A 27,826-nucleotide genomic window follows, 5' to 3' on the forward strand; every position below is an offset into this window, starting at 1 on the left:
TCAATTGTGTAATGGAGGAAAGTTTTCTCTAAATCATCCAGCCCTAAATTCAGGAGTTCAAACTCTAAATTCATGTAAGCAGATTATAACAAAATGAAAGAACACATGAGCGTTCAAACTCATGAATTCTAAGTTAAATTCTTTAAAATTATGGTTAACTATAGCAGTGGGAGAAAATCATAAGTATTTTGAAAATTTGTGAAGCCCATATTCTTTCAATCCTTATTTCTACAATTCAATTAAAATGACAATTAGTGACTAACAGATATATAGCTTGGCTTTGCATAATACTACTTCCTGGAACGCCATCCAAATTTAATTATTATAAAATGTACACAAGGGTAATTGTATAAAGTGACTCAATATTTAAATTATATGCAGAATTTTAAAAGGTGAGAAAATTCTTCCAAAAATGTCTTTAGCTTTAGTAGAGTTACTTAGAACTGAGAAATAATTTTAATACATATATATTTTAATTAATGAAGGGTCGAACAGTTGAGAATAATAAAGTAAATAATCAGTTACATTCTGAATGCAATTTTCAGTCATGTGCTTGATAATTTTTTGCATCCATGAAAAAAAAATGAGTTGAAGAGTAAATACTTTTCTACAGTAACTACAAGATTAAAGTAGAAATATATAGCCCTTTATACCACTAACTTTATTCTCTGGAAAAAAGGAACTTAGGGGTAATCTTAGGTTTTCTGTGACTTCTCCAAAAGTTACTTTTTAAATGTGTGTTATATAGTAGTTTTCTAGCTTTCGAAAATGATCATACTCATTACTGCTAGGTTAAGCACTTCAGAATCTATATTATTCCTATACTATTGTCCCTTCCTTTAGACTTAACCTACTTAAATCCTATCACTTTGTACCAAGTATATACATAAAGGACTGATTTACAATACCGTTATAACTCCTTTTTCTCTCACAAAAAGTGAACTTGACTTGTTGCAAATGGGTATCACAATACTATTTTTAGAACAGGAAAATATTCAACATAATATTCCCTGCTGTGTTATGCATGGTATTCCCTGTATATCTTACTGCCTAAAATAGATGGCTTTCAAGTTCACATAGCAATCTAAGATGAATAACTTTGACAAATGACAAGGGATTTCAAGTACTTTTTAATTTATCTATGAGTTGACTTTAAGAGCTCCAATACAAACCTATTTTCCAATACGGAAGATATGAAGCTTTCATTTTTGTTATTAATAATTAGTTTATTCAAATTATATAATCATATATTGGACTGGAAATTATTGTAACATGTTTACCTTCAACATAATATAGTTTTTAAAAGGAATACTTAAAATTTTATTTTCTCCAGGGCTTCCCTGGTGGCGCAGTGGTTGACAGTCCGCCTGCCGATGCAGGGGACACGGGTTCGTGCCCCGGTCTGGGAAGATCTCACATGCCACGGAGCGGCTGGGCCCGTGAGCCATGGCCGCTGAGCCTGCGCATCCGGAGCCTGTGCTCCGCAACGCGAGAGGCCACAACAGTGAGAGGCCCGCGTACCGCAAAAAAAAAAAAAAAAAAAAAAAATTTATTTTCTCCAAAACACACATTTTCTCAGAAGGATGAAATTATATGCTCTTGTTTCGGAAGTAACTTCTGCTGGTTTTTATAACTCAAGCTCAGAATTTTGACACAAATAAGGAATTAACACCACCTTGTTAAGAATTAAACTCAGAGGCTTTATAGAGTTCTTGAAGGTGTCCGATATAAAAACGACATTCTCTTTTATATTTTCAAACTCAAGAAAGCAAATTAGAAACATACATTGTCTAAAAGGTTTTATATTAATAATTATTGAAAGAATTTTGAATGTATCAAAAGTATTTTCAAAATATATAATTATGAGTTGAGTGAGCTTAAACACCAATTTTTGGTATTTTAATTTCAGGTATTATTTAAAGAATCACCAGTGCTTACAAACAACTGGGGAAACAAATAGTTGCAGAGGAAACATAATGAAATTTTAGGCATAAAATTCAGCCTGAAAAACACAAAAGTAGATATAAATAAACTGAAAGATATTCCTCATTTTTCATTAGGCTATCTCAACATCATCAGGTTGTCAGTTCATTTCAATGACAATGGTTAATTTGATCTAATAAAAATTCTAATGAGCTTTAAAGGAGCTAGAAAAGTTGATCTTAATGTTCATATACAGGAATAAACATACAAGAATAGCTGGAAACAGCTATGAAAAGGAAGAGCTTTGAGGGGAGCTAGACTGAAAAGACATTAAAATATACTCAACATCTATAAAATTAAAACAGTATGGCATCAGTACATAAATAGAAAGATAAATGGTACAGAAGAGAAATTCCAGAAATTCCAGAAAAATCTAGAAATCTAGTATAAGATAAGCATAGTGTTCTGAATGACTGGAGTAAAGACATTCATCATCTTAAATGGTACTGAGACAACTGGATGGCCATTTGGAAAAATACAGGATTAGACCCAATCCTCACACCGTACACACACACAAAACACTAAACATAACCATAGAAGTGATACCCCATCACCTTTGCTAAATTTTCTAGTTTAGAACCAAGTCACATGTCCTGCCCAGACTCAATGAAAGGGGATTATACAATAATGTGTGAATACCAGAAGGCAGAGATCAGTAGTAGTCACCTTAGGATCTGTCCACAATAATATTTTTGTTATACATAAAGTTTTTATTATATTTCAATACAATTATTTGAGATATGAATATGTACTAATCTAATTCATATCATAAATAATTTGAGTAAAAGTATTTGATCAAATTCAAACTCTGATTATAAGAGGTAAAGAGAATATGAAGGGAAAAGTATAGATATAAATAATAATTCTTTAAACAAATTAATATTGTACTATATAAATTACATTAAAAATAATTCTGATATGTAAGCTAAGTAATGTTTTTAAAATTCAGTATCTTAAAAAAATTTAAAAATTTAAAAAATAAAATTCAGCATCTTTCTGTATAAATATTAGATACAAACATTAAAATCCTCAGAAATCTTCTGCATGGCTTAATTAAAAACATAACTTCAAAGTATTTCTGTGTCTAAGCAAAGAGATAATCATCCTCTATTCCCACTAAGCAAACAGCCAGATTTTTTTATAAAACAGATTTAGGCTGAAATATTCATTAGGGACTTTGAAAGGGTAAATATTATCATTATATGTCACCTAAATAATGGTTACCATTTACGTGAATGACCACATTACATGATAAGTATCACTTTCTAAAAAACAGAACATAAAATAATTCCACATTTCTAAGTGTTAAAATATAGCATTTCATTTTGTTCCTATTGATGTAAATATTTAAATACATATACATATTTTATCACAAGATATAATTTTTCTACTCAGAAGCTAAAAAGAGGGACATCTAGTTGTTATAATTTTGAAATATCATAACAGATTATTTAAAACAGCTGAGAATCTGATAAATAAATTTGTGTTTTTATGAAAAACTATGAAAGTTATACATAAGGTAAAACACTTTTGCTTTGTTCTTCCTCTAAAGAAACCCATAAAAATAATACCATATAATATAAACAAAATTATGATATTAAGCACTATAATAGTATTAATATTGACACCACACTTCTCAGACAATGTATCCTAAATAAACAAAAATTCAGACATGAAGGTATGGTAAATACTGAAATAGAACCTGAGGAGATACAGGTTCTAGAATTGTAAGGCTGTTTATGGATTTCAAAGTCCAATAATAATAAACAGAAGTAACTAGGTAGTTGAAGACTACTAAAAACAGTAGGTTTTATTTTTTTAATGCTTAAAAGTATTGGAGAGCAAAAGAGTGAAAAATTACCAGGCCAGGATGCAGAGAAGAATGGACTCCCAGGACGCAGAATCATTTCGGGGATCCCTTTTTCGCCAATTATGAATAGGAACAGCATTTCACAGGAAAAGGATTGGACTCCAGGGCCACCAAAGGTTCATGAGTTTAGTCCCAAAGTGTAATCTTAGGTTTAAGGTCATAAAAAGGCCTTCCAGAGACTGCAGATCTACTTTGAACCATCCTTATTCCTGAAAATGATTAATGCTATGTGCCCTCAGACACAGAGCAGAATCAAATTCCCCTAAGATTTAACCCATGGTCTCATATTTTCTATAAATATATTTTGCAAATATGGTATCAGTACAAAATAAAAAAATAACTGGGCATGGAAATAGGTAAGAAAACAAGAACAGGAACCAGGAAAAACAAAGGATGATGGAAATAGAGCCATGGGAATTTAGATATTATCTAGGAAAAGCCAATGGCTTTAAAATAGCTATTATATTGGAGGAGATTACAGGCAAGATTAAAAATTTGTCTAAATTTTGTAAACTATAAAAGGCAATTAAAAACTATAACAGATTAAGAATAAGAATTTAGTCTGAAAAACTGGAAAATATAAAAACAAGAAAATGAAAATACAATAACCAAAATTAGGAACTGAATGGATGAGATTAACAGCAAATTACACACAGTGGAAAAACAAGAGTAAACTGAAAAACAGGTCAGGAGAGAGTGGAAAAATATGAAGATATAAAAGTTCTGGTGTTACTGGACTCCAAAAGCAGAAGACAGAGAGAATGGAGAAGCAGCAACACTTGAAGAGTACTGGCTGAACTTTCTGAAATGCCCAACATGATAAATGAATAAATAATAATAATAACTAAGCAATCATAGTAAAACTGGTAAAACAAAAAGAAAAAATTCTTAAAGCCGAAGAATAAAAGAGACTTAGGATGAGATTAAAAATCTGAATAGTTTATTACTTTTAAAGAAATTCAATAGTTTGTATCTTATTTTAAAGAAGTAATTAAAACATGCCCACAAAGAAAAACCTAAAACCATCTGGACACCTTGGTGATATTACCTAATACAGGGGAAGACAAGGAAGTCTCAAACAAACAGAACCCCCCAAAAGCACTAACCATATGGAAAAGACTGATATATTGGATATTAAAATTAAGAACTTCTCTTCATCAAAGACATAAAAAACAGTGTGAAACCCATTCCACACAGTGGCATTTACCACACATATCAACAAAAGACATGCATCGAGAATGCATAATACATTATTACAAATGATTAACCAAAAGAGAATACTATAGAAAAGAATCACAAGAAACTTGAAAGAGCACTATTTCATAAAAGAGAAGTTAAATTGATGATTAAACATATAAAACTTTTATAATATTATACATACTAAACCTTTAAGAACTAAAGAACCACTTCAGTTCTTAAGAAAATGCAAATTCAAATTACAACGTATCAGTTATACATCCATCAGAATCCTTAAATTTAAAATCTCTTATAACACCAAGTATTGTCAAGAGGGTAGAGCATTAAGAAAATCATAGAGCCCTGGAAGGAGTATAATTTCATATAACAATTTTATGAGTTAATCCTCTAAAATTGAAAAAATGGATGCCCAACACAGACCTATCAAAAATGTATGCACTTGTGAACCAGGGGACATAGATGAGAATACTCATAAGCGCATTAGTTGTAATGGTGAAAAAACAAAACTAGAATTATCAAATCAAAAAATAGAAGTGATTAAATGAAGTGTGCTATAATCATACAATGAAATACTCTACAGCACTGAAAGTCATCAAATTATAGCTACATGGATGCAAGAATGTGAATATCAAAACATTATGATGAGTGAAATACACATGAAGAATACAGCAACAGACTAGAAGAAAATATCTGCAAAAAACAAATCTGATAAAAGATTGTTATCCAAAATATATAAAGAACTGTTAAAACTCAACAGTAAGAAAACAAATATCCAATTTAAAAAACGGGCCAAAGATCTGAACAGATATCTCACCGAAGAAGATTACAGATGGAAAAAAAAATCATGTGAAAAGATATTGCACATAGTATGTCATAAGGGAAATTCAAATTAAAACAGTGAGATACCACTACACACCTATTAGAATGGCCAAAATCCAGAATGCTGACAGCACGAAATGCTGACAGGTATGTGGAACGTGGAGCAACAGGAACTCTGTCTTTGCTGGTGGAAATGAAAGATGGTACAGCCACTTTCAAAGACATTTTGCCAGTTTCTTACAAAATTGAACATACTGTTACCATATGATCCAACAATTGCACTCACTGGTATTGACCAAAAGGAGTTGAAAGCTTATGTCCACATAAAAACCTACACATGGTTGTTAATAGCAGCTTTATTCATTATTGCCAAAATTTGGAATCAACCAAGATGTTCTCCAGTAGGTGAGTGGATAAATAAACTGTGGTACATCCAAATGATGGAAAGTTATTCAACACTAAAAAGAACGAACAATCAAGCCATGAAAATGCATATTCCTAAGTGAAAGGAGCCATTCTGAGAAGGCTATATACTATATGATTCCAGTTACATGACATTTTTGAAAAGGCAAAACTATAGAAACAGTACAAAGATCAGTGGTTGTCAGAAGTTAGGAGAGAGGGAGGGATGAAAAAGAGAAGTACTGAGGATTTTTAGGTCAGTTAAAGTATTGTGTATGATACTATGATGATGAATACATGCCATTACATATTTATCAAAACCCACAGAATGAATGCACAAAGCTAAAAGTGAACCTGAATGTAAACTCTGGACTTTGGGTGATAATGATGTGTCAATGTAGGTTCATAAATTGTAACAAATGTATCTCTTTGGTGAGGGGTATTGATAATGGAAGAAGCTATGAATCTATGGGGTAGGGGTATATTTCTGTACCTTCTGTTCAATATTGCTGTGAACCTACGACTGCTATAAAATTAAAGTCTACTTAAAAAGTCCAGATTTACAAAACAAGTCAATGAAGAGATTTTTTTAATTAACAATTTAAAGTCTTTGAAATTAAGAAACAATTTAAAAACAATTACTGGATCAAAATAAAATAAAAATTGAAATTACTGATCATTTAGAAAATATTTCACATTAAAAATACAAACTGGGGCTTCCCTGGTGACGCAGTGGTTGAGAGTCCGCCTGTCGATGCAGGGGACACAGGTTCGTGCCCCGGTCCGGGAAGATCCCACATGCCGTGGAGTGGCTGGGCCCGTGAGCCATGGCCACTGAGCCTGCACGTCTGGAGCCTGTGCTCCGCGATGGGAGAGGCCACAACAGTGAGAGGCCCGCGTACCGCAAAAAAAAAAAAAAAAAACTGATGAGTGATTAATTTGAAATGGTGAATAATTGTGTGTGTGTGTATGTCTGTCTGGTTTTGGTATGAAGGAGATGCTGGTCTTACAGAAAAGAGTTTGGAAGTGTTCCTTCCTCTTCAATTTTTTAGAAGAGTCTAAGGGTAGTTAACTCTTCTTTAAATGTTTTATAAAATGCACCTGTACAGCTGTCTGGTCCTGGACTTTTGATTGTTGAAAGTTTTTTGATTACTGATTCAATTGCATTACTGGTAATTAGTCTGTTCATATTTTCTACCTCTTCCAGATTGAGTCTTGAGAGATTATACATTTCTAGGAATTTATCCATTTCTTATAAGTTGTGCATTTTATTAGTGTATAATTGTTCATACTAATCTCTTATGATCCTTTGAATTTTTTTGGTGTCAGTTGTAACTTTTCCACTTTCATGTCTGATTTTATTTATTTACACCCTCTTTTTTTCTGGATGAATCTGGCTACAAGTTTACCAATTTTGTTTATCTTCTCAAAGAACCAGATCTTAGCTTCATTGACCTTTTCTATTGTTTATTTTAGTCTCTATTTTATTTATTTATGCTCTGATCTTTACTATTTCTTTACTTCCGTCAACTATAGTTTGTTTTTTTTTTAACATCTTTATTGGAGTATAATTGCTTTACAATGTTGTGTTAGTTTCTGCTGTATAGCAAAGTGCATCAGTTATACGTATACATATATCCCCATATCTCCTCCCTCTTGCGTCTCCCTCCCTCCCACCCTCCCTATCCCACCCCTCTAGGTGGTCACAAAGCACTGAGCTGATCTCCCTGTGCTATGTGGCTGCTTCCCACTAGCTATCTATTTTACATTTGGTAGTGTATGTATGTCAATGCCACTCTCTCACTTTAACTATAGGTTTTGTTTGTTCTTCTTTTTCTAGTTCCTTTAGGTGTAAGGTTAGGTTGCTTATTTGAGATTGATTTATTTTCTGAGGTAGGCTTGTATCACTATAAACTTCCCTCTTAGAAGGGCTTTTGCTGAATCCCATAGATTTTGGACCATTTGGACCACTGTGTTTCCATTTTCATTTGTCTACAGGTGTTTTCTGATTTCCTCTTTGATTTCTTTGTTGATCCATTAGTTGTTTAGTAGCATGTTGTTTAGACTCCACATGTTTGTGTTATCTGTGGGTTTTTTTCCTTTTGTAAAATTGCCCATTAAAATATGCAGAGGTTAGGGGCACCAACCCGTTGCACAGTCAAAAATCCATGTATAAATTTTGACTCCCCCCCAAACTTAACTACTAATAGCCTATTGTTGACCAGAAAGCCTTACCGATAACATAAACAGTCAATAAACACAAAGTCTGTATGTTATACGTATTATAAACTATATTCTTACAATAGAGTAAAAAGAAAATGTCATTAAGAAAATCATAGAGAAGAGAAATTACATTTTACAGTACTGTACCCAATTTATCAATACCATAAGTTTATGTCGTCTGTTCACAAGATGAATTATCTATCAGTACCTACATCAGTGTTGTCTTATATGGTACAAAGCACTGTAGATGTTGTATGTATTACTAACACTAGCCATCAGTAATGAAAAAATGTGAAAAAGAAATTTATATTTATTTACAAGTACAGCAATTCATGCTTTGATAACAAAAAATCAGCAATATGATTGTTTTATGGTAAAATGTAGTGTAATCAATAGGGCTGCTTCACAGTAGCTTAGCCTACACACTAATGAATGAATAATTATAAAATTTTAAAAATCTACAAACAATAAATGCTGGAAAGGGTGTGGAGAAAAAGGAACCCTCTTGCACTGTTGGTGGGAATGTAAATTGATACAGCCACTATGGAGAACAGTATGGAGGTTCCTTTAAAAAACTAAAAATAGAACTACCATATGACCCAGCAAGCCCACTACTGGGCATATACCCTGAGAAAACCATAATTCAATAAGATTCATGTACCACAATGTTCATTGCAGCTCTATTTACAATAGCCAGGACATGGAAGCAACCTAAGTGTCCATCGACAGATGAATGGATAAAGAAGATGTGGCACATATATACAATGGAATATTACTCGGCCATAAAAAGAAACGAAACTGAGTTATTTGTAGTGAGGTGGATGGACCCAGAGTCTGTCATACAGAGTGAAGTAAGTCAGAAAGAGAAAAACAAATACCGTATGCTAACACATATATATGGAATCTAAAAAAAAAAACAAAAAATGGTTCTGAAGAACCTAGGGGCAGGTCAGGAATAAAGACACAGACGTAGAGAATGGACTTGAGGACACGAGGAGGGGGAAGGGTAAGCTGGGACGAAGTGAGAGAGAAGCATGGACATATATACACTACCAAATGTAAAACAGATGGCTAGTGGGAAGCAGCCTCATAGCATAGGGAGATCACCTCGGTGCTTTGTGACCGCCTGGAGGGGTGGGATAGGGAGGGTGGGAGGGAGATGCAAGAAGAAGGAGATATGGGGACATATGTATATGTATAGCTGATTCACTTTGTTATAAAGCAGAAACTAACACACCATTGTAAAGCAATTATACTCCAATAAAGACGGTAAAAAAAATCTTTATGGCATACAGTATTACAGTCATATTTACAATACAGTACCAAAAACACTGTTACTTTCATTTAAAAACCACTCAGTGATGATAGGCTGATATGCAGTTTCTCCAACTATAAGAGAGAGAGGCATACTGTACAGTAAGGTAATTCTTTGAAAGCAAAGTTATAAAACAGTAAGAAATCTAACACATTAATTTTATATTAATATCACTCACTTTATGCCTATGTAAGGATAGACTATCCATTTCAATACAAGTCTTAAACACAATGACGTACATGATGAATACTCAGATGATGATGATGACACAAAAATGTCTCACACAGGGGCTTCCCTGGTGGCACAGTGGTTGAGAGTCCGCCTGCTGATGCAGGGGACATGGGTTCGTGCCCCGGTCCGGGAAGATCCCACATGCTGCAGAGCGGCTGGGCCCGTGAGCCATGGCCGCTGAGCCTGTGCGTCCAGAGCCTGTGCTCCACAATGGGAGAGGCCACAACAGTGAGAGGCCCGCGTACCGCGCAAAAAAAAAAAAAAAAGTCACACACAGTTCTTGTCATACAGTTATTACATTTTCACAGGAAAGCACTCACACATACACAAGAGATAAGTTGATTGACTATATGGCATGATGATTATTTACTATTCATTAAGTGGAAGTGGATCATCTTAAAGGTCTTCACCCCTGCTGTCTCACGCTGAGTAGGCAGAGGAGGAAGAGGTGGAGGAGGGGCGGGGGAGGCAGGCGAGGCAAGCACACTAGTGTAACTTCACAGAAATGTACTGTGATTTCTGTTGGACTTTTCTTGTTTTTTCATTTCTCTAAAAATTGTTTCTATACAGTACCTCTCCTCCACCGTTTGCTTTAGTTTCAGCGGCCATATCACAGAAGGCTCCAATGTCATGAAAGAAGTTAGAAGTAGTCTTGAATAATCAGAACCCCACGTCAAACTGTCTAATGTCAATTTGTTTTCTGGTGCTGCTTCTTCTACATCTTCTTCCTTACTGTCTGGCACTGGTTCAGAAGCACTCAACTCCATCAAGCTGTCCTTAGTTAATTCCTGTGGTGTGGTATCTATCAGCTTTAGAATTTCTCCGAGATCCATATCTTGAAACCCTTCAACCCCCACCTTTTTAAATTTTTTTTTCTATATCCGCAATCTCTTCCACGATTTCCTGTCTCTGTCATAAATCCTGTGAAGTCATGATCATCTGGACAGTTTTCTCCAGCAGGAATTTATTGGTTCAAGTTCTGTAGTTCTCACAGCTTTTTCTATAACACAACGGCATCTTCCAGGGCAAAATCCTTCCAGACTTTCATGATGTTCTCCCTATCTGGGTTCCCCTCCATAGCACTGACAATCCTGTGCATAGAGTACTGTGCGTAATGAGGCTTAAAGATCCTTATGGATGCCCTGATCTAGAGGCTGAATTAGAGATGTTGTTAGAGGGCAAGTAGACCACTTTGATGCCGTTGGTGTTGAACTCATGGAGATCTGGGCGTCCAGGGGGCACTGTCCAATAGCAAAAAGAACTTTAAAAGGCAGTCCCTTATTGGCAAGGTACTTCCTGACTTTAGGAACAAAGCATCAATGGAACCAATCCAAAACAATGGTTCTCGTTATCTAGGCCTTCTTGTACAATCAAAACACAGGAAGCTGATATTTATCTTTTCCCTGCTAGGCTCCTGGATTAGCAGCTTTATACACAATGGCAGTCCTGATCATAAACCTGACTTCATTTGCACAAAACAGTTGAGTTAGGCTACCCCTTCCTGCCCTAAATCCTAGTGCTTGCTTCTCTTCCTTACTAACAGAAGTCCTTTGTGGCATTTTTTTCTAGAATACAGCATTTTCATCTGCATTAAAAATCTGTTCAAGCAGATATCTCATCAGTGATTCCTTAATGGCATCTGGGTACTCATCTGCTCCCTCTCAGTCAGGAGAAGCTGCTTCTCCTGTTATCTTGACATTCTTTAAGCCAAACCTCTTTCTAAAATTATCAAACCATCCTTTGCTGGCGTTAAATTCTCCAGCTTTAGACCCTTCATCTTCCCTTTGCTGTAAGTTGACATATAATGACTTCACTTTTTCTTGAATCATATTAGAGTCTATAGGTATGCCTTTCTCACAACAATCCTGCACCCACATAAGTTGCATTTTCAATATGAGATTAAAAGGTATTATGCAATGAGTACAAGGTTTGAGCACCTTCTGGAGTAGCTGCAGTGATGGCTTCACAAATTTCCTTCTCTGTTTTTTACAATGGTCCTTATGCTGGATTCATTTGTCTTGAAATGGCAGGCAACTGCAGCTGCAGACCTCAATCTATAGTACGTATCAAGCAATTCAGCTTTTTCCTGTAGTGTCATGACTCTTCTCTGCTTCTCAGGAGCACTTCCAATATCCCTAGTGGCACTTCATATGGGTCCCATGGCTTCATTTAATGTTTACAGTATTGCACTAAATACGATGAAAAATACACAAGAACCACGAAAGCTCACTTTTCACTGTGATGTGCAATTTACTGGAGAGAAGAACTGCTCATGCAGATATGATTAGCGTCACAAGACATTTTAAGTGGATACTCAACACTTAAATGCAAAAGTATGTGTGCATACTTCAAAAGTATGTGTGCGCCATTTTCCAGTGACCAATTATGTACTAAATGGCTTGAGGTCCCACTGGATAGAATGGAGGAGAATGTATTGTGTGTATTGATGAGATGGCATGCATGGTTCCTCAAAGGAACCCAACCACTATTTTAACTGATGGGCTCTGGGAATCAGAGATTCAAATCAGAATCATGAAAAGACTGAAGGATCACAATTTTCTACTAAGGCAGCTGACATCTACCTTCTGCTTATTGGTTCATGATTTTTTCTGGTGATACAAGTCCAACAATAATCTAGTTGGCTGCCAATTTAGCTCATCCCTCAGAACTCACTTAGGCATTTCCACATATCCCTGCTGACCAATACCCCCTGATGGTCATCTGGTCTTGCTGACTATTAAGGTAATTACATCTATATTTAAGAGTTAAATGTCACCACCTGGCTTCTACTGTTCTGGAATCCCAACATACACATTGTCACTAGAGAGCCCAGCTGACTGGAATCATTTTTACTGTCTATCAGGACCTACAGAGAACAGCCACCACTGAGTTCCACAGATTCCAGGGCTCCCCTTACTGCTGTACTCCTTATGGTCCTAGTGAAGGAAGTGTTCTGGAAGACCTCCAAGAAAATATAGTCAGTTAATGGGCAGTCTGATATTATGTAATACATGCATTCCAATACATCCAACTTCCTGAGTTTCTGACCCCAGTGCTCAAAATTTCCCAAGACAGTTCCAGCAACTCCCACCTCACTAACTAGAGGCAAGCATCACGTCCACACTTTAAAAAGCCATTAGCAACTCCACATAAACTCACTAAGATATGAAATCCTGAAATATAGAAGAGTGACGCCGTATCAGTATAGTCTCCCTTCTCCAGTCTTATATCCCATGTCCCCAGGTCCAACACCCTCACTGTGCGCTCCTGATTCCTGCCTCTGCATACTTGCCAGGCTCTGCAACTTTCTGAGTGAATAAGCTATCTCTTCCTATAGCAGAGACTGTGTTTTCCCATTCATGCTACACTGAGACCTGATGCTTCTTACTGATCTGAAGACAATAAGTAGAGGCAGGGGACACTCTGGAGGAGGACATCTTTTTAGGAAGCATAACCCTCAGGTGAAATCTTTGCACTGTGTCCAGAGAAAAGGAAGCTATTCTACTCTAGCAAATGACAGAGGGCTACTTCTGTCAGGAGTGTTCAAGAGAATCTAGGATTCAGGGTTCTAAGGTCATACTCATAAGTGTCCCCACTGTAGGCCTCAAAGTCTTACTCCTTGTTATCAGGCAACGACTCTGGCATGCGTAAATTGTCATGACTGAGCCTTCAATTTCATCTGCAGTCTGCCAACCTTATGATTAAATCCTGGGCATAATTTTCAAGATACTCTGCTCTCTGGCTATAGAGGATGAGGGTCTTTAAATGCTGTTATGAGGGCCTCTGATGTTCACATTATGCCTTGAATGGATGGAAGCCTCCTTCTTTTCTTTTTTTTTTTTTTTGCGGTACGCGGGCCTCTCACCGTTGTGGCCTCTCCCGTTGCGGAGCACAGGCTCCGGACGCGCAGGCTCAGCGGCCATGGCTCACGGGCCTAGCCACTCCGCGGCATGTGGGATCTTCCCGGACTGGAGCACGAACCTGTGTCCCCTGCATCGGCAGGCGGACTCTCAACCACTGCGCCACCAGGGAAGCCCAGAAGCCTCCTTCTTTAAGCCTTCATGGCAATTAACAAAGGCTAGCCAAGTTTGTAAGCATAATTACCATCGCCCCATGACTTTCAAGTGCTAAAGTTGCTACATAAACTAGTACTTCTCCCTCAACCTATACTTTATCCTATCAAACACAGTTAATATTCTCAATAATTATTATAGCACACCAGGATAATCACTACCCCACTCACCATTAGCATTGTAGTGCTTATTGCCATTTGATAAGTCATCCAATTATAAAATCCTATGCTGAGGGCCTATTATCTAGAATTGCTTCCAGTAGCGACCAGTTAAGTCAGAATAACCTCAATAGCAGATGCTGAAATAAGGACTTGGATGTGGGTACTTGCCAAGGAGAGTTATCTCAGGAAGCATTGGTGACAATGTGGTAAATGGAGGACAAACTCCCATTCCTCGTTGGCCAAGGATTACCCATACTGGCATCAACTGCTTTACACGTCCTGGTTGCACCTGGGCAGAAATGAGTAGCTTTGGAACTAAAAGAGAAACAAAGATTCTCATTCTTTTTTTTTTTTTTTTTTTTTGCGGTATGCGGGCCTCTCACTGTTGTGGCCTCTCCCGTTGCGGGGCACAGGCTCCAGACGCGCTGGCTCAGCGGCCATGGCTCACGGGCCCAGCCGCTCTGCAGCATGTGGGATCTTCCCGGATCAGGGCACGAACCCGTGTCCCCTGCATTGGCAGGCAGACTCTCAACCACTGTACCACCAGGGAAGCCCGATTCTCATTCTTTATGTGGAATATTGGAAAGTACAGGAAACTGTCCACTGCAGCCTTGATGAAACCCTAAAAGCCATGAGAGTTGGCAAGATGTATCGTAAGTATCTGCCACAACATTTTATCAAAACTTCTTTCACCTATTTTTATCTAATTTCCCCTTTATTTCCCACTGAGGAACATTAGTTTCTATCAGTAGGGTTGTTAGAAGGCTGAAGGAAGAAACAATTAACTACTACTGACCTTCATTACACGTACATTGAAAATGACAGACATTATATTTTACATAATGCAAATATGGGTCACCTTCACATTGTAAATTGAGAAATTTTACAAAAATAATATGTGTGTTTTCTTGAAAGTCTGCATGTTGCTCCTCAAAAGTAAACAATTTTCCTAGAGAATACCACTTCACTCATTTCATATTTATTTTTATATTATAGTTTACTTTTCCATTAAATTAATTTTTAACTTACCATTTTTGAGTTCCAACTGTGTTTAGGCCAGGGCCAGAATGAGAACTTTACCTTGGCAAGATTAATAATTTGGTGTCCCTTTAAATGAATATTTTGACCCCATACTGAAGCCCTGCCCACTGTGTCTGCTATTCCCTTCCCCCAGCATACACCACAAGAAATTATCTCCAATTTTTTCCATGAACAACTGGTGCGGTTCATGTGTGGACCCACCAATTCCTCGGCCCCAGGGCCTTCACACTATTGACGATGAGCACTTGAGCACCGATTTATCAGCCATCTCAGCTGGATTCTGCTTTTAAGCTTCCCGCTGGCTTCACTCCAGGTTAGCCAGTGTTCCTGTTTCATTTCTCCCTGAAAGCTCTTGTTTCTCTTTAGAGTCTCGGTCATTTGGTTACCCTGTAATCTCAGTTCTCCAACACTTTCAAGAAAACGCATGAATTTGCAGTTTGCCCAGCTTTTCTTTCTTTCATTGTAAAGGTGGGAACAATGCTTTTTCCAGCTCTCTACATCTTGAGCAAAAACTGGAAATGCTATCGTTCATTTTTACTTGTTTGCTTTACTGATGTGCTATCCCTTTCTGTTTACTACATTCTATACCCAGAAAATTTTAACTCTTCCTTCAAGTTCCATCTCAAATATGCTTTGCTCACACTTTCCTTATTCTTCCATGATAAATCAATCATTCCCTTTCAGTACTCCTTCACTACTTTCTTCATTCTATTCCATTAAATAAATTTATTGAACACTTACATTGTAGTACTGATGCAATGGTCCCTAAAGAGGTTCACTTAATAAAGGATACAGGCAAGTACATAGATAATGCAAGGAAAAAATTAGTAAATAGGAAGAGAACCAATTTCAATTTGGAGAGGTTATGAAAAATACACAAATGAGATGTGATGTCTGACTACATACTTAAAGCCAAACAGAAATTATCCTGGCAAGAGGAAAGAGTTCATTCATAAGCATCTCAAATCACCAATGTATCAATAATAAATTAATATAGTATATTTTGGCTAGTGTCTCCACTGCTAGCCTGAAAGCTTTAAGTAAAAACCATGTGTTAGTCATCTTCATTAAGAGTAGCAACCACTCATTTAATAATTGTTTACTGACTTGAGTGACTAGCTTTGCTTCTTAAAGAGAGCATTTTTTCCAGTATAAGCACACTGCAGGAAATTATTGCTTTAAGTATGAGGACCCTATTGTCATCACTGCCCTACACTCAAATAAATAAATTAAATTAATAAATAAATATTTATACATATATATATTTAATATAAATATATAAATAATATAGATATATTTCTATTTTATAAATATATTTTATATTTGTATACAAATAATATATGATATATATTATTATATAATATAAATCTTATATAAATAAATAAGTAAAACAAAAAAGTAATAAATGTAATGCTATCTACAAAAACTGTCCACAAAATACCCTCTACAAATTAGTATTCCAAGTTTTCCTCTGCTTATAAAAAATTTCCCGTTTATAATAACTAGGGCAAAATGTAATTTCACCATTCAGAACTATATAATTTATTTTTCTAATATTTCATACATATGCCAAACCCTGTAACTCTGTATATATAAGCTTAGAAGCCCATGAGTTCAGTGAATTAAAATACTGTCTCTCTTACCTGGAAACAAAAATGTTTCTAACGTACTGCATCACATAACAGATAATTATTATGGATGGCTATACCATTTGTGCAAAAGTAAAGTACAAATTTAAATTGCCAGTGTTTATAATGATGATGGAATCTCACAACAAAAATAAAGTATTTGTTGCTTAAGACCAAGAGCTACTACACAATTCATTGGGGGAAGAGAGATGCAAGGAACAGTACAAAATGAAAATGAAGGGCTCTCGTTAAAAATGTATTAAGAATTTTAATATGGCGACAGAAGAACATTCAATCAGGCATGATGCCCTTCTAAGCATGAGGCCCTGTGTAAATGCACATGTCACACACCCAAGAAGTTGGCATTACTTATGACAACCAGTATGTAGCACTGCAAAACACTGGAGGCATCTCTCTGACTTAAAGCATAGGACTCTGATTTAATCTCATTGGTACTGAGAACAAAATAGCCTTCCTTAATAGGAATTTCCCTAAGATCTTATGCTTTGACCTCATTTTTAAGTTTAGAGACTATGGAGAAGGAATAAAAACTGGTTCTGCTCACCTTCTCTTGAAAACCTATGATACCTCAGTGACTAGTCAAAGATGTAACCATCTAACTTGAAATGTTTAGGATAATTCTATTGTAAATAATGTATTGTTCTAAATAAAAACAAACAAAAAGATCATTTTCCATGGCTAACGTACCTCTTTGGATATAAATTTTTACATATAGTTTTGGAGAATCTTTTATTAATTTTTTAAATAATTATATTATTATTATAATTGGAATTTATGGTTTATGTCATACAGCATATTATACCTAATATAAATGTAAGTGCATATATACAACTCAAAACTATAAAAATGATTTTAATATATGAAGAATATGAATAAGAAAAAAAATTTAAGTAACATGAAACAACTACTTTTTAAAGTTACTCCTTTTTGAGGTAGGTGAGAATAACAACTAAATTATAAAAAGACAAAAACCACTCATAAAACTACTGAAAGCAGAATAACAACAAGAGTGGGTTCATGTCTAATGAAATAACCGAGAAAAAGAAGATAAGTATAAAAAGCCACTTGCAAGGCCTAAAAGACTATAATGATCAGAATTAATAATAAAAGATTCAAAAGAAGGAAATGCATAGAAACATTGGATTTCAGTTATTTAACAAGATATAAAGAAAAATTATAAAGACAGCAATGGAGGTTTGATATATATTTTTCCAGAAAAAATAAGAATGTTTCTTTTTATCGGAGAGATACAAAAGACAAATATTCTTTGGGCTCTGTTTTGAAGGCTCCACAAAATTGTCATTTTAAAGGCTTAATTTTTTATGAAAATTGATAAAATGCAAGTAAACATAGCTTACAATAATACTGGTTGCTCAACTAACACAACACTAAACTTAAAATGGAAAACCTGTAACAATTAGTTCTACAGCATAAATTCAACCCATGAAAGTTCTAGAAAGTAATGTTTACTTACAATTGGCATTGATCACCTTTTATTCCTTTAGTTGTGCAGAAACATTTTCCTGTGTGCATATGACAAATATTTGCATGTCCACTGCATGTACAAGCTGTAAGTCAAAACCAAAATGATATTGAATATTCCCCATCACAAACATGTGCATCACATTTCAGGGAAGGTTGTATTATCTTATTTGTAAACCATCGATTATCCTCTTGCCATCCAAAAACTAGGGTTAGCATACAAGTTATTTTTAATTAAGGGGAAGTAAATTCACTTATTTAAAAATTTTGTGAAACTCTTCAAAGTCTTTGGGGTATCCTGAAGTCTAGTGTGGATCCAAGTATTTATCTCATCCTTCTTTGGACTTTTTTCCATTTCTAATTTGGTACATCTACTTAATGAAATGAGTTTCAAAGAGCATAAGATCTTTGGAGTCAAACAGCTCAGCTTCAAAATGTACATCTAGCTTCAAAATGTACATCTATAATCACTAGCTATGTGACCTTGGGCAATTTATGTAACCTCACTAGTCTTAGTTTCTTCGTCTTCAAAAGGAAAAAGGAGCTCTCAGGACTTAGTGAGAATTAAATGAGATAATGTATTTTAAATTCCTAGCACATATCAAACACTTAATAAATGCAACTATTACTTCCACTACTTTTACCACTGCCAACAATAAAAAAATATAATTTTACATATTGTATAAAAAAGCATATCTGTTTATTTGCCCAAATATCATCCTTTTCTGAGATCATTCTCAGTTTTAGTATTCCAGAATACTACCTGAAACATTCCATAGCATAACAGTTACATATAGTCAATTTGGTTCATACTGAACTCATTTCATTTTCTTACTTTGCATTCCTTTGTTAAAGATCAGCGTTCCAATTATTCAGGACACCAATCTCACACTTTATTGTGCCCAACATCCAATCAGCTGGCAGGTTTAGTTTCTACATGCAGGATCTTTCTTGTATCTGACCTCCTCCTTTCCACTATGATAACACATCATTCAAGTCCTGTCACTCATGCTCTCTTACTGACACCAATACATTACATAACTGATCTTTCTGCCTTCCGTATGGCTACAACTTATTCTCCAATCCTGAGACATATTCTCAAGAGATAAGGCTGATCATGTCATCAGCCCTTTCAAAAACCTTTAATGAGAACTACTGTGTTCCTGCACACCACCAGCTAGTTAAACCATTCTATTGATAAAAATGAAATAATGATTTCATTCCTGATTTTCATACACATTTAAAAATAAGATAATGAGTCACTGATTTTGATCAAAATATTTTAGAACACTAAGCTTATTAATTGTTTATGATTATTTGCTTTGAAAAAACACATAATTAATATAAAGTAAATATATACAACCCTACACACACATAAAAAATAAATTTTGGTATTAGGTAGATTATTTAAGAAGCCAGGCTTTCTTTGCTAAAAGAGACTTCTACATAAAAGTGTGGGTTTTCTTTCATAAAGACTATTTAAATAGATCAGTATAATCTTCCTTTAAGTTTGTAGAATTAACTATGGAAACACAACATGTGAGAATTTTAGAAATGAATGACAAGATGCAGAAGTGCAAGGAATAAAGGAAATTATCATGAGCAAAAAAGGGACTCAGATATACTGATAACATGTAACTTCATAAATAGTGAATGCATATACCATGGTATCTTTTAATATTAACTTGCCATTTCACATTAATACTATCTTGTATTCAGAACTTCACTAAAAAACAAATGATGCACATTAATATTTTAAAACTTGGGTAAACTTTTTATTTACCCTTTATGGCAGAACTAGATAACAGTCACACTTGCGGCATTTCTTTGAAGAATTATCAATGTATAGTAGCTTTAATAATTTCTGAGACAGAAAAAAATATTGTGTTAAAAAATACCTTTTAGTGAAAACTCATTTTGAGAGAATTCCCTTCTGGTGCTACACTTCAGGCTAAAACGGCACAAATGTATTTTAAATTCAATTGTTTAAAATTTATACTTCATGACGGTACTGAAATCATTCTGTTGTTGTCAGCGTTTGAGGTTATCTTTTTATGCTGAATAAGCACCTATAAAATCATCATACTGTGGCCCTTTGTTTGGTAAATTTTATATGATGATGATTTTATAGCCTAGCTATACATTACAGGAACATTTTGAGGTCACATGGTATTTCTGTTTCCCTATAATATAAATTTGCAATATCAACTTGTAACTAAAACTAAACAATAAGGATAGAAAAAAAGATGCTATAAGAGTTATTCAAATAAATTGTATATAAAGAATATACTTTAGAAAAGGAAATCAAAAAATAGTCATTGGCAGTACTTATTTCGAAGTCAGTTTATGTGCCTCGGTCCTTTAATTGCTATGTCATTGCTATTTGTCACACACAAATACAACAGCTTCTGGGAGTTAGGAGATCATGTCCACTTAATTTCCTTTATATACTTCTAGCGTAATTATACTTGATATTTAGTAGATATATTATATTAGGTTTCAAATATAGTAAGAATTCTGGCAAAGACAAATGTTCAAATAGCCACATGACTTAAAATTAATTCTTCAAACTTATATTTTTATTTACAGCTCTAAGCCCAAATAGCCATCATGTGTGGTTTATGAAAAGGGAAAACAGACATAGCTGTTTCCCTTTGATATAAATAAACATGAAATGTTGATACCAATAATATCTTAGCAATCTGGTTTTTCTCACTAAAAACTCAAAAATTACAACTATTGCCATGTATTAATCTGTTGCTGAGAGTATGATTTTGTTTTCTCCTGGGTAGATGACAAGTCTCATAATTTAAAATATGTCATTTGACTTACAGAGATTATTTTGTTTACTTAGGATATTGGGCACCCATATTTGCCTAAATAAAGAGTAAATGAGAAATTAAGAAATGATTCTTTCTCCAATAAATAAAGCACAGTGAAACTCAGTTATTCAGTCCTTGTTCCACTATTTGTTGAACGTTGTCGGGTGAAAGGCACTGCTCTAGAACTAGTCTGAGAATATGATGGTGAACAAGAATCTAGAACTTAAGGACTGGAACTGCCAAGTAAATGGTACTGTTTTAAGGATTTAAGTTACAGGTTGGAAAGTCATAAAGTGCCAAGAGGGCTATTAAGATTCATATTTTATATTTCAAAGCTGTCTAACATATTGAAAAATGAGGAGAAACTCTAACCATCTGTTTTAAGGGTCAGTAAACTATATCCGTGAGGGCAAGTCCTCACTTCCTATTTTTTATGGCCCATAAGCTGAGAATGGTTTCTACATTTTCAAAGGATTGTGGAGAAGAAGAAGGAGGTGAAGCTGGAGGAAAAGGAGGAGGAACAAGAGGAGGCAGCTGCAAAGCAGCAACCATACCTGTACCTGGATCACAAAAAATAAAATATTCACTACCTGATGCTTTAGAGAAAAAAAAAATTGCCAACCCCTGACCTATAACCACAAAGCCTGGAAACACATAACCTGTCAGTTCTTCATTCTGACTGAATGTTCAAAACACAAATCTCATTTAAAACAAACAAGGTTTTGGTTTTTTCTTTTTTGATAGAAGAGGGTTAAGCATAAGCACTGAAAATATTTGACCAAAATAAATTTCAACCCAACTCTTCTGGAATTGTATTTTTAATACCTTGTGTTTAGCTTTGATAAAGAATAACTTTAGTCATATTTCATTTTCTAACTCTAGCAAGATAAATTTCTTGAACACGCCTAATGACTACCATTAAAGTTTTTAAACCCTTTAAATTTTACTTATTTCTTTAATCTGAAGTTTTCATACATCTAAAAAAGTAGGGCAAAATATTAATACCCTGGGCTACAGATGAGGCAAGAATGACACATATTAGAATCTATTCACAAGCCAAACCTCAATACCAATGAAATACCAGGCATTTTTTCCCACATTCAGTTCTGCCACCAAAAATTACTACTTGCCTTAAGTTCAAATTCTTAAATTCCAATTTATTGAATTTTTATTGCATCTCTTTTTAAATCTGCAATGTTTTCAATGAGATTGTTTTTAAAGGTTGTTTTGAATAGTTATTAATCAATGAATCAAATCATCTGAAAAAAGTCGTTGAGTATTCATTATGTTAAAAATATAAAACATGAAGTAGGTTAATGATAAGAACAATATTTTTCAACCATATATGACTGCACTATTTCCAAAGTACTTTCACACACATTACCTATTCAATCTTTACACCATATGTATTATACTCATTTGATAGAATAGCCTCAAAGAAATGAAAAAAAAAAGTCCACATTTATACATCTAGTAAGTAGTAAAGAGTTATATCCTGAGATTCTTTCAACTTCTTGATAGACGATATATATGTGTGGATGGCACATATAGATAACATGTAACATTCTTGACCATATATGGTTTTTAATTTCAAATATATAATGTACTTTTTTAACAGTTTGAAAGCTGAAACTAACCTGAAAATATCAATGATAATAACATATTCAGTAAATACACCATTTAATATAAGTACTAAGATTGCAAGGTTGATTCATTATTAAGAAATTCATTAATATACCATATTATCGAATCTAAAAATAAAAAAATATGATTATCTACACAGATGTTAAAAAGTCTTTGACAAAAGTCAATACCCATTCCTGGTAAAACATTCAATAAAATAGTAATTCAAGGATACTTTCTTAGCATAAATATACACACACACACACACACACAAACATATGTATATGTGTGTGTATATATATTCTTTATATATATCTATATATATCTATAGATACACATATATATATAATAGCCAGCATCTTGCTTAATAAGAAAACACTGGAAGCTTTTCTTCCACTAAGATCAGGATAAAGCAAGATTCCCCAATAGATCTATTACTCTTAAAATTGTATTAGAGATATTAACCAATGTAATTATACATGAAAAGTTAATTGATGTGTAAGGACTAGAAAAAAAGTGACACTATCTCTATTTGTAAATGATATGATAGTATCTGGAAACCCTAGAGAATCAGTGTTAAAACAAATTAAAACAATAAGCAATTCAGTAAGGTAATAAATTTAACAAATTAATATGCAGAAATCAATAGCCCTTTAACAATAACCAGGTAAAGGATATAAAATCTTATTTATAATTGTAATGAATAAGATAAAATACTGAGGAATAAATTTTAACAAAAAATATGCAAAACCCATGGGAGGCATAAAAGTAGTTGTGACAAAATGGAAAGACACACATTGTTCTTGAAAAAAAAACCCAATATCATAAAGATGTCAGTTCTATTTGAATTAGTTTATAAATCTAACACAACCTCAACAAAAATACTAACATTTTTTAATGGAACTTAATAAATTGATAATAATAATCACATAGAAAAATAGGCATTCAGGAATAGTCAGGAAAACACTCAAAAAGAAAAGCTAAAAAAAAAAAAGGGGGTGGGTCCTCCTAGAGAAATGGAAATAAAAATAAACAAATGAGACCTAATGAAACTTCAAAGCTTTTTCACAGCAAAGGAAACCACAAAGAAGACCAAAAGACAACCCTCAGAATGGAAGAAAATATTTGCAAATGAAGCAACTGACAAAGGATTAATCTCCAAAATTTACAAGCAGCTCATGCAGCTCAATAACAAAAAAACAAACAACCCAATCCAAAAATGGGCAGAAGACCTAAACAGACATTTCTCCAAAGAAGATATACAGACTGCCAACAAACACATGAAAGAATGCTCAACATCATTAATCATTAGAGAAATGCAAATCAAAACTACAATGAGATATCATCTCACACCGGTCAGAATGGCCATCATCAAAAAATCTACAAACAATAAATGCTGGAGAGGGTGTGGAGAAAAGGGAACACTCTTGCACTGCTGGTGGGAATGTGAATTGGTACAGCCACTATGGAGAATAGTATGGAGGTTCCTTAAAAAACTACAAACAGAACTACCATATGACCCAGCAATCCCACTACTGGGCATATACCCTGAGAAAACCATAATTCAAAAAGAGTCATGTACCAAAATGTTCATTGCAGCTCTATTTACAATAGCCAGGACATGGAAACAACCTAAGTGTCCATCATCGGATGAATGGATAAAGAAGATGTGGCACATATATACAATGGAATATTATTCAGCCATAAAAAGAAACTAAATTGAGTTATTTGTAGTGAGGTGGATGGACCTAGAGTCTGTCATACAGAGTGAAGTAACTCAGAAAGAGAAAGACAAATACCATATACTAACACATATATATGGAATCTAAGAAAAAAAAATGTCATGAAGAACCTACGGGTAAGACAGGAATAAAGACACAGACCTACTAGAGAATGGACTTGAGGACACGGGGAGGGGGAAGGGTAAGCTGTGACAAAGGGAGAGTGTCATGGACATATATACACTACCAAACGTAAAATAGATAGCTAGTGGGAAGCAGCCGCATGGCACAGGGAGATCAACTCGGTGCTTTGTGACCATCTAGAGGGGTGGGATAGGGAGGGTGGGAGGGAGGGAGATGCAAGAGGGAAGAGATATGGGAACATATGTATATGTATTCACTTTGTTATAAAGCAGAAACTAACACACCCCTGTAAAGCAATTATACTCCAATAAAGATGTAAAAAAAAAAAGGGGTGGGGGACTAGTTCTAATAGACATTCAAACATTTATAAGCCCTCTAAAATTAAAACACTGTGATACTGGCACATCAATAGGCAAACAGATCAGTGGAGTAGCATAGAAGATCTACAAATAGAACTGAATACATATGAAACTTTAGTATACAAAAATAAATATATTTTTATTGATATAAATAAAAATGTATTTATTGTCAATAACTAAAGTTAGATTATTTGCTGTCAGAGAAGGAAATTAAAAATTTGGAAAGGAGGAAGGATAGAATGAACCCTGTAGTAAGGGACAGGAAATGAGAGGTATTAGTGTGAACTCATGGATTTTACTATAGATTACAGGTAGATATAGAAATGGGCACTGATGTGTTTATACTTATGTATGAGAATTTATTAGTGTCTGTTATGTATACATACACCTATTTTCCAGTTCTGTCTGCTAGGATGATTCATAAACACTGATGGCCCTGTAGCAAAGAGCCCAGTAAAGGAACCAGGGATGCTTGAGAAATGCCAGCTTCCAGTTAGGGCAGGAAAGGTTCAAGATGAGTGCCAAAACATAAGGAAATGCTCAAAGAATGATAGATAGATAAATAGATAGATAGAAACATAGACAGATGCATAGATACATAGATAAATACATAGATGCACAGATGAATACACAGATAAGATTCACAGACAGACAAACTAGAGAAGACAAAGCTTTTCATTGTAGAAGAAAGCTAACTAATTATTGTAGAAAGAATGATGGAATCAGAAAATCTCTGTTTGGTAAAAATCACAAAACTAGTGAGTAAAAGTTTGAGAAGTAACATGATATTCACATAGTCTCATAGTATCTCCTACAAGATATTTTTTCATTAAAGGATAAAATAGTGACTTTATAGTGAAGAAATCTGGCAGACACCACTTTAACCAAATGTTTATGAACATCTGAAAAGCGGGGAATACCTGTATTCCTAAAAAATGTCAATGTCATTACATAAAAAGAAAGACTCAAGAAATGTTCCAGATTAAAGTCTGAAGAGACACACAAATCAATGCAACTAGTAATCTTGAATTTTCTTTTGCTCTAAAGAACAATGTTGGGACAATTGGTAAGGTCTATGTTTAATAACAGTATGCATCAATGTTTATTTCCTAATATCTATAATTGTAATGTAGTTAAGAGAATTCCCAACTTTTAAAAAATAAACCCTAAAATTTTTAAGGAATAGAGGGATATCAAGTCTGCAATGTTTAATTGAGAGACAGGGAGAGAAAGAAGAAATCTGAGGGAACTTATTGAATATCCTTACAACTTTTCTGTGTGAAATTATGTCCCCCCAAAATTAACAGACCTTTTCAATTTTGAAAAGATTAAACATTTCTACACTTTAAAAATAGATAATAAAATGTACTTTTATGTCTTTTACTTGTAGGTCAATAATAACATTATGTTAACAACTTTATTTGAAGAGTTCTTTGTTTTTCCCATATGTTATTAAGGGTTTAGTTTCTATACTTCTGAGTAGAAGGGATGTTGTTAACAATATGTAAAATAATGATTCCATTTCTCAAGAAAACATTAGTCTCTATCTTTTCAAGAAAAACCAATCATCCTACGTGAATAATTACCCAAATGCCTACAGTTACCAACAATGGGATTCACATAAGTACAATACAACTTTAAACTTGAAAGAATTAGCTGCTGCAGATAGAAAAATAAACAAAATATACCTTAAAATCATTTAAAATACAAATTATATGGTATACTGAAATAGATATTTTGAAGTTAGTTAAAAACATTTATAGGATAACACATTCTGTTAAAATGACCCCAAAATTAATAGAGTGAAGTGAAATGTAGATGGCACGCTTTGAGAAGTCAGACACCAATAATCTATTTATCTTCTCTAGAAAAACTAGAAACTGAAAGGAATTATATAAATTTCATTTTTCTTCCTTATCTAAACTTCATATAACTTCTCATTAGTATTTAATGAAAAATTTATGTACAAAATATTGGATTATTGCTCAATAAGTTATGAGTACAGAATGAAACACCATTGGTAAACTAAAACTAATCCTCATTTAGAACAAAATAAAATATAGACTTTGGAACCAATATTGCTTCACTTCTGCCTTTATTACTGAAAAATAAAAGAAAGAAAAATCAACCTGAGAAAAATAGTAAGCTACTTTTTACCTCTTGCTCTAAAGTGAAAATATTGGTTGAAACGTGAAACCCACCTAGCTAGAAAGTCTGAATTACATTTTCTCTTAGATCATATGAAAATGAGTAAAACATATGACACAAATATTACGTTTTCTTAGTAATATTAATATAGCAATGGGCTAACTATATACCAAGCACAGTACTACTACCTATGTAATAGCGTCACAAAGATAATGTAAAAATGATTTTTAAAAAAAACCAACTAAGACAAAACTTTCCTCATCAAGAAGTTCACATCCTACTTAGAAAGATAAGTGAACAATGACTTACAAAAACACTGATGGCTATCACCATGGAGGTACCAACACTGCCTGAAGTTAGGAGGGACATTACAAGTTTTCAGGCTGAAATTTCCGGAGTTGAGATATGAAAAATGAGTAATGGAGTCCAGAGGCACAGTAGTGTCCAGGGAAGCAAAAATAGGAAAAATGTGTAAAGAGTTGGGTTTATATGAAGGAGTGGTTTGATATGAGGTGAAAAGGAATACAATATTGTGAATGTCCTAGATAAAGGATCAACTAAAA

The 27,826-nt window shown here is 34.2% G+C and overlaps 1 protein-coding gene across 2 annotated transcripts in view; it reads right to left on the bottom strand.

The window, feature by feature from the left end:
• ATRNL1 (attractin like 1) overlaps positions 1 to 27,826 on the bottom strand; it is a 683,154-nt gene that overhangs the window by 463,738 nt on the left and 191,590 nt on the right. For both annotated transcript variants that reach the window (XM_060286203.1, XM_060286202.1), the window contains exon 20: positions 18,439 to 18,532. In XM_060286203.1, the coding sequence (XP_060142186.1) occupies positions 18,439 to 18,532 (94 nt within the window). The remainder of the gene's footprint in view (positions 1 to 18,438; positions 18,533 to 27,826) is intronic.

This window comes from Globicephala melas, chromosome 16, assembly GCF_963455315.2.
Source record: "Globicephala melas chromosome 16, mGloMel1.2, whole genome shotgun sequence".
NCBI classification, from domain to species: domain Eukaryota; kingdom Metazoa; phylum Chordata; class Mammalia; order Artiodactyla; family Delphinidae; genus Globicephala; species Globicephala melas.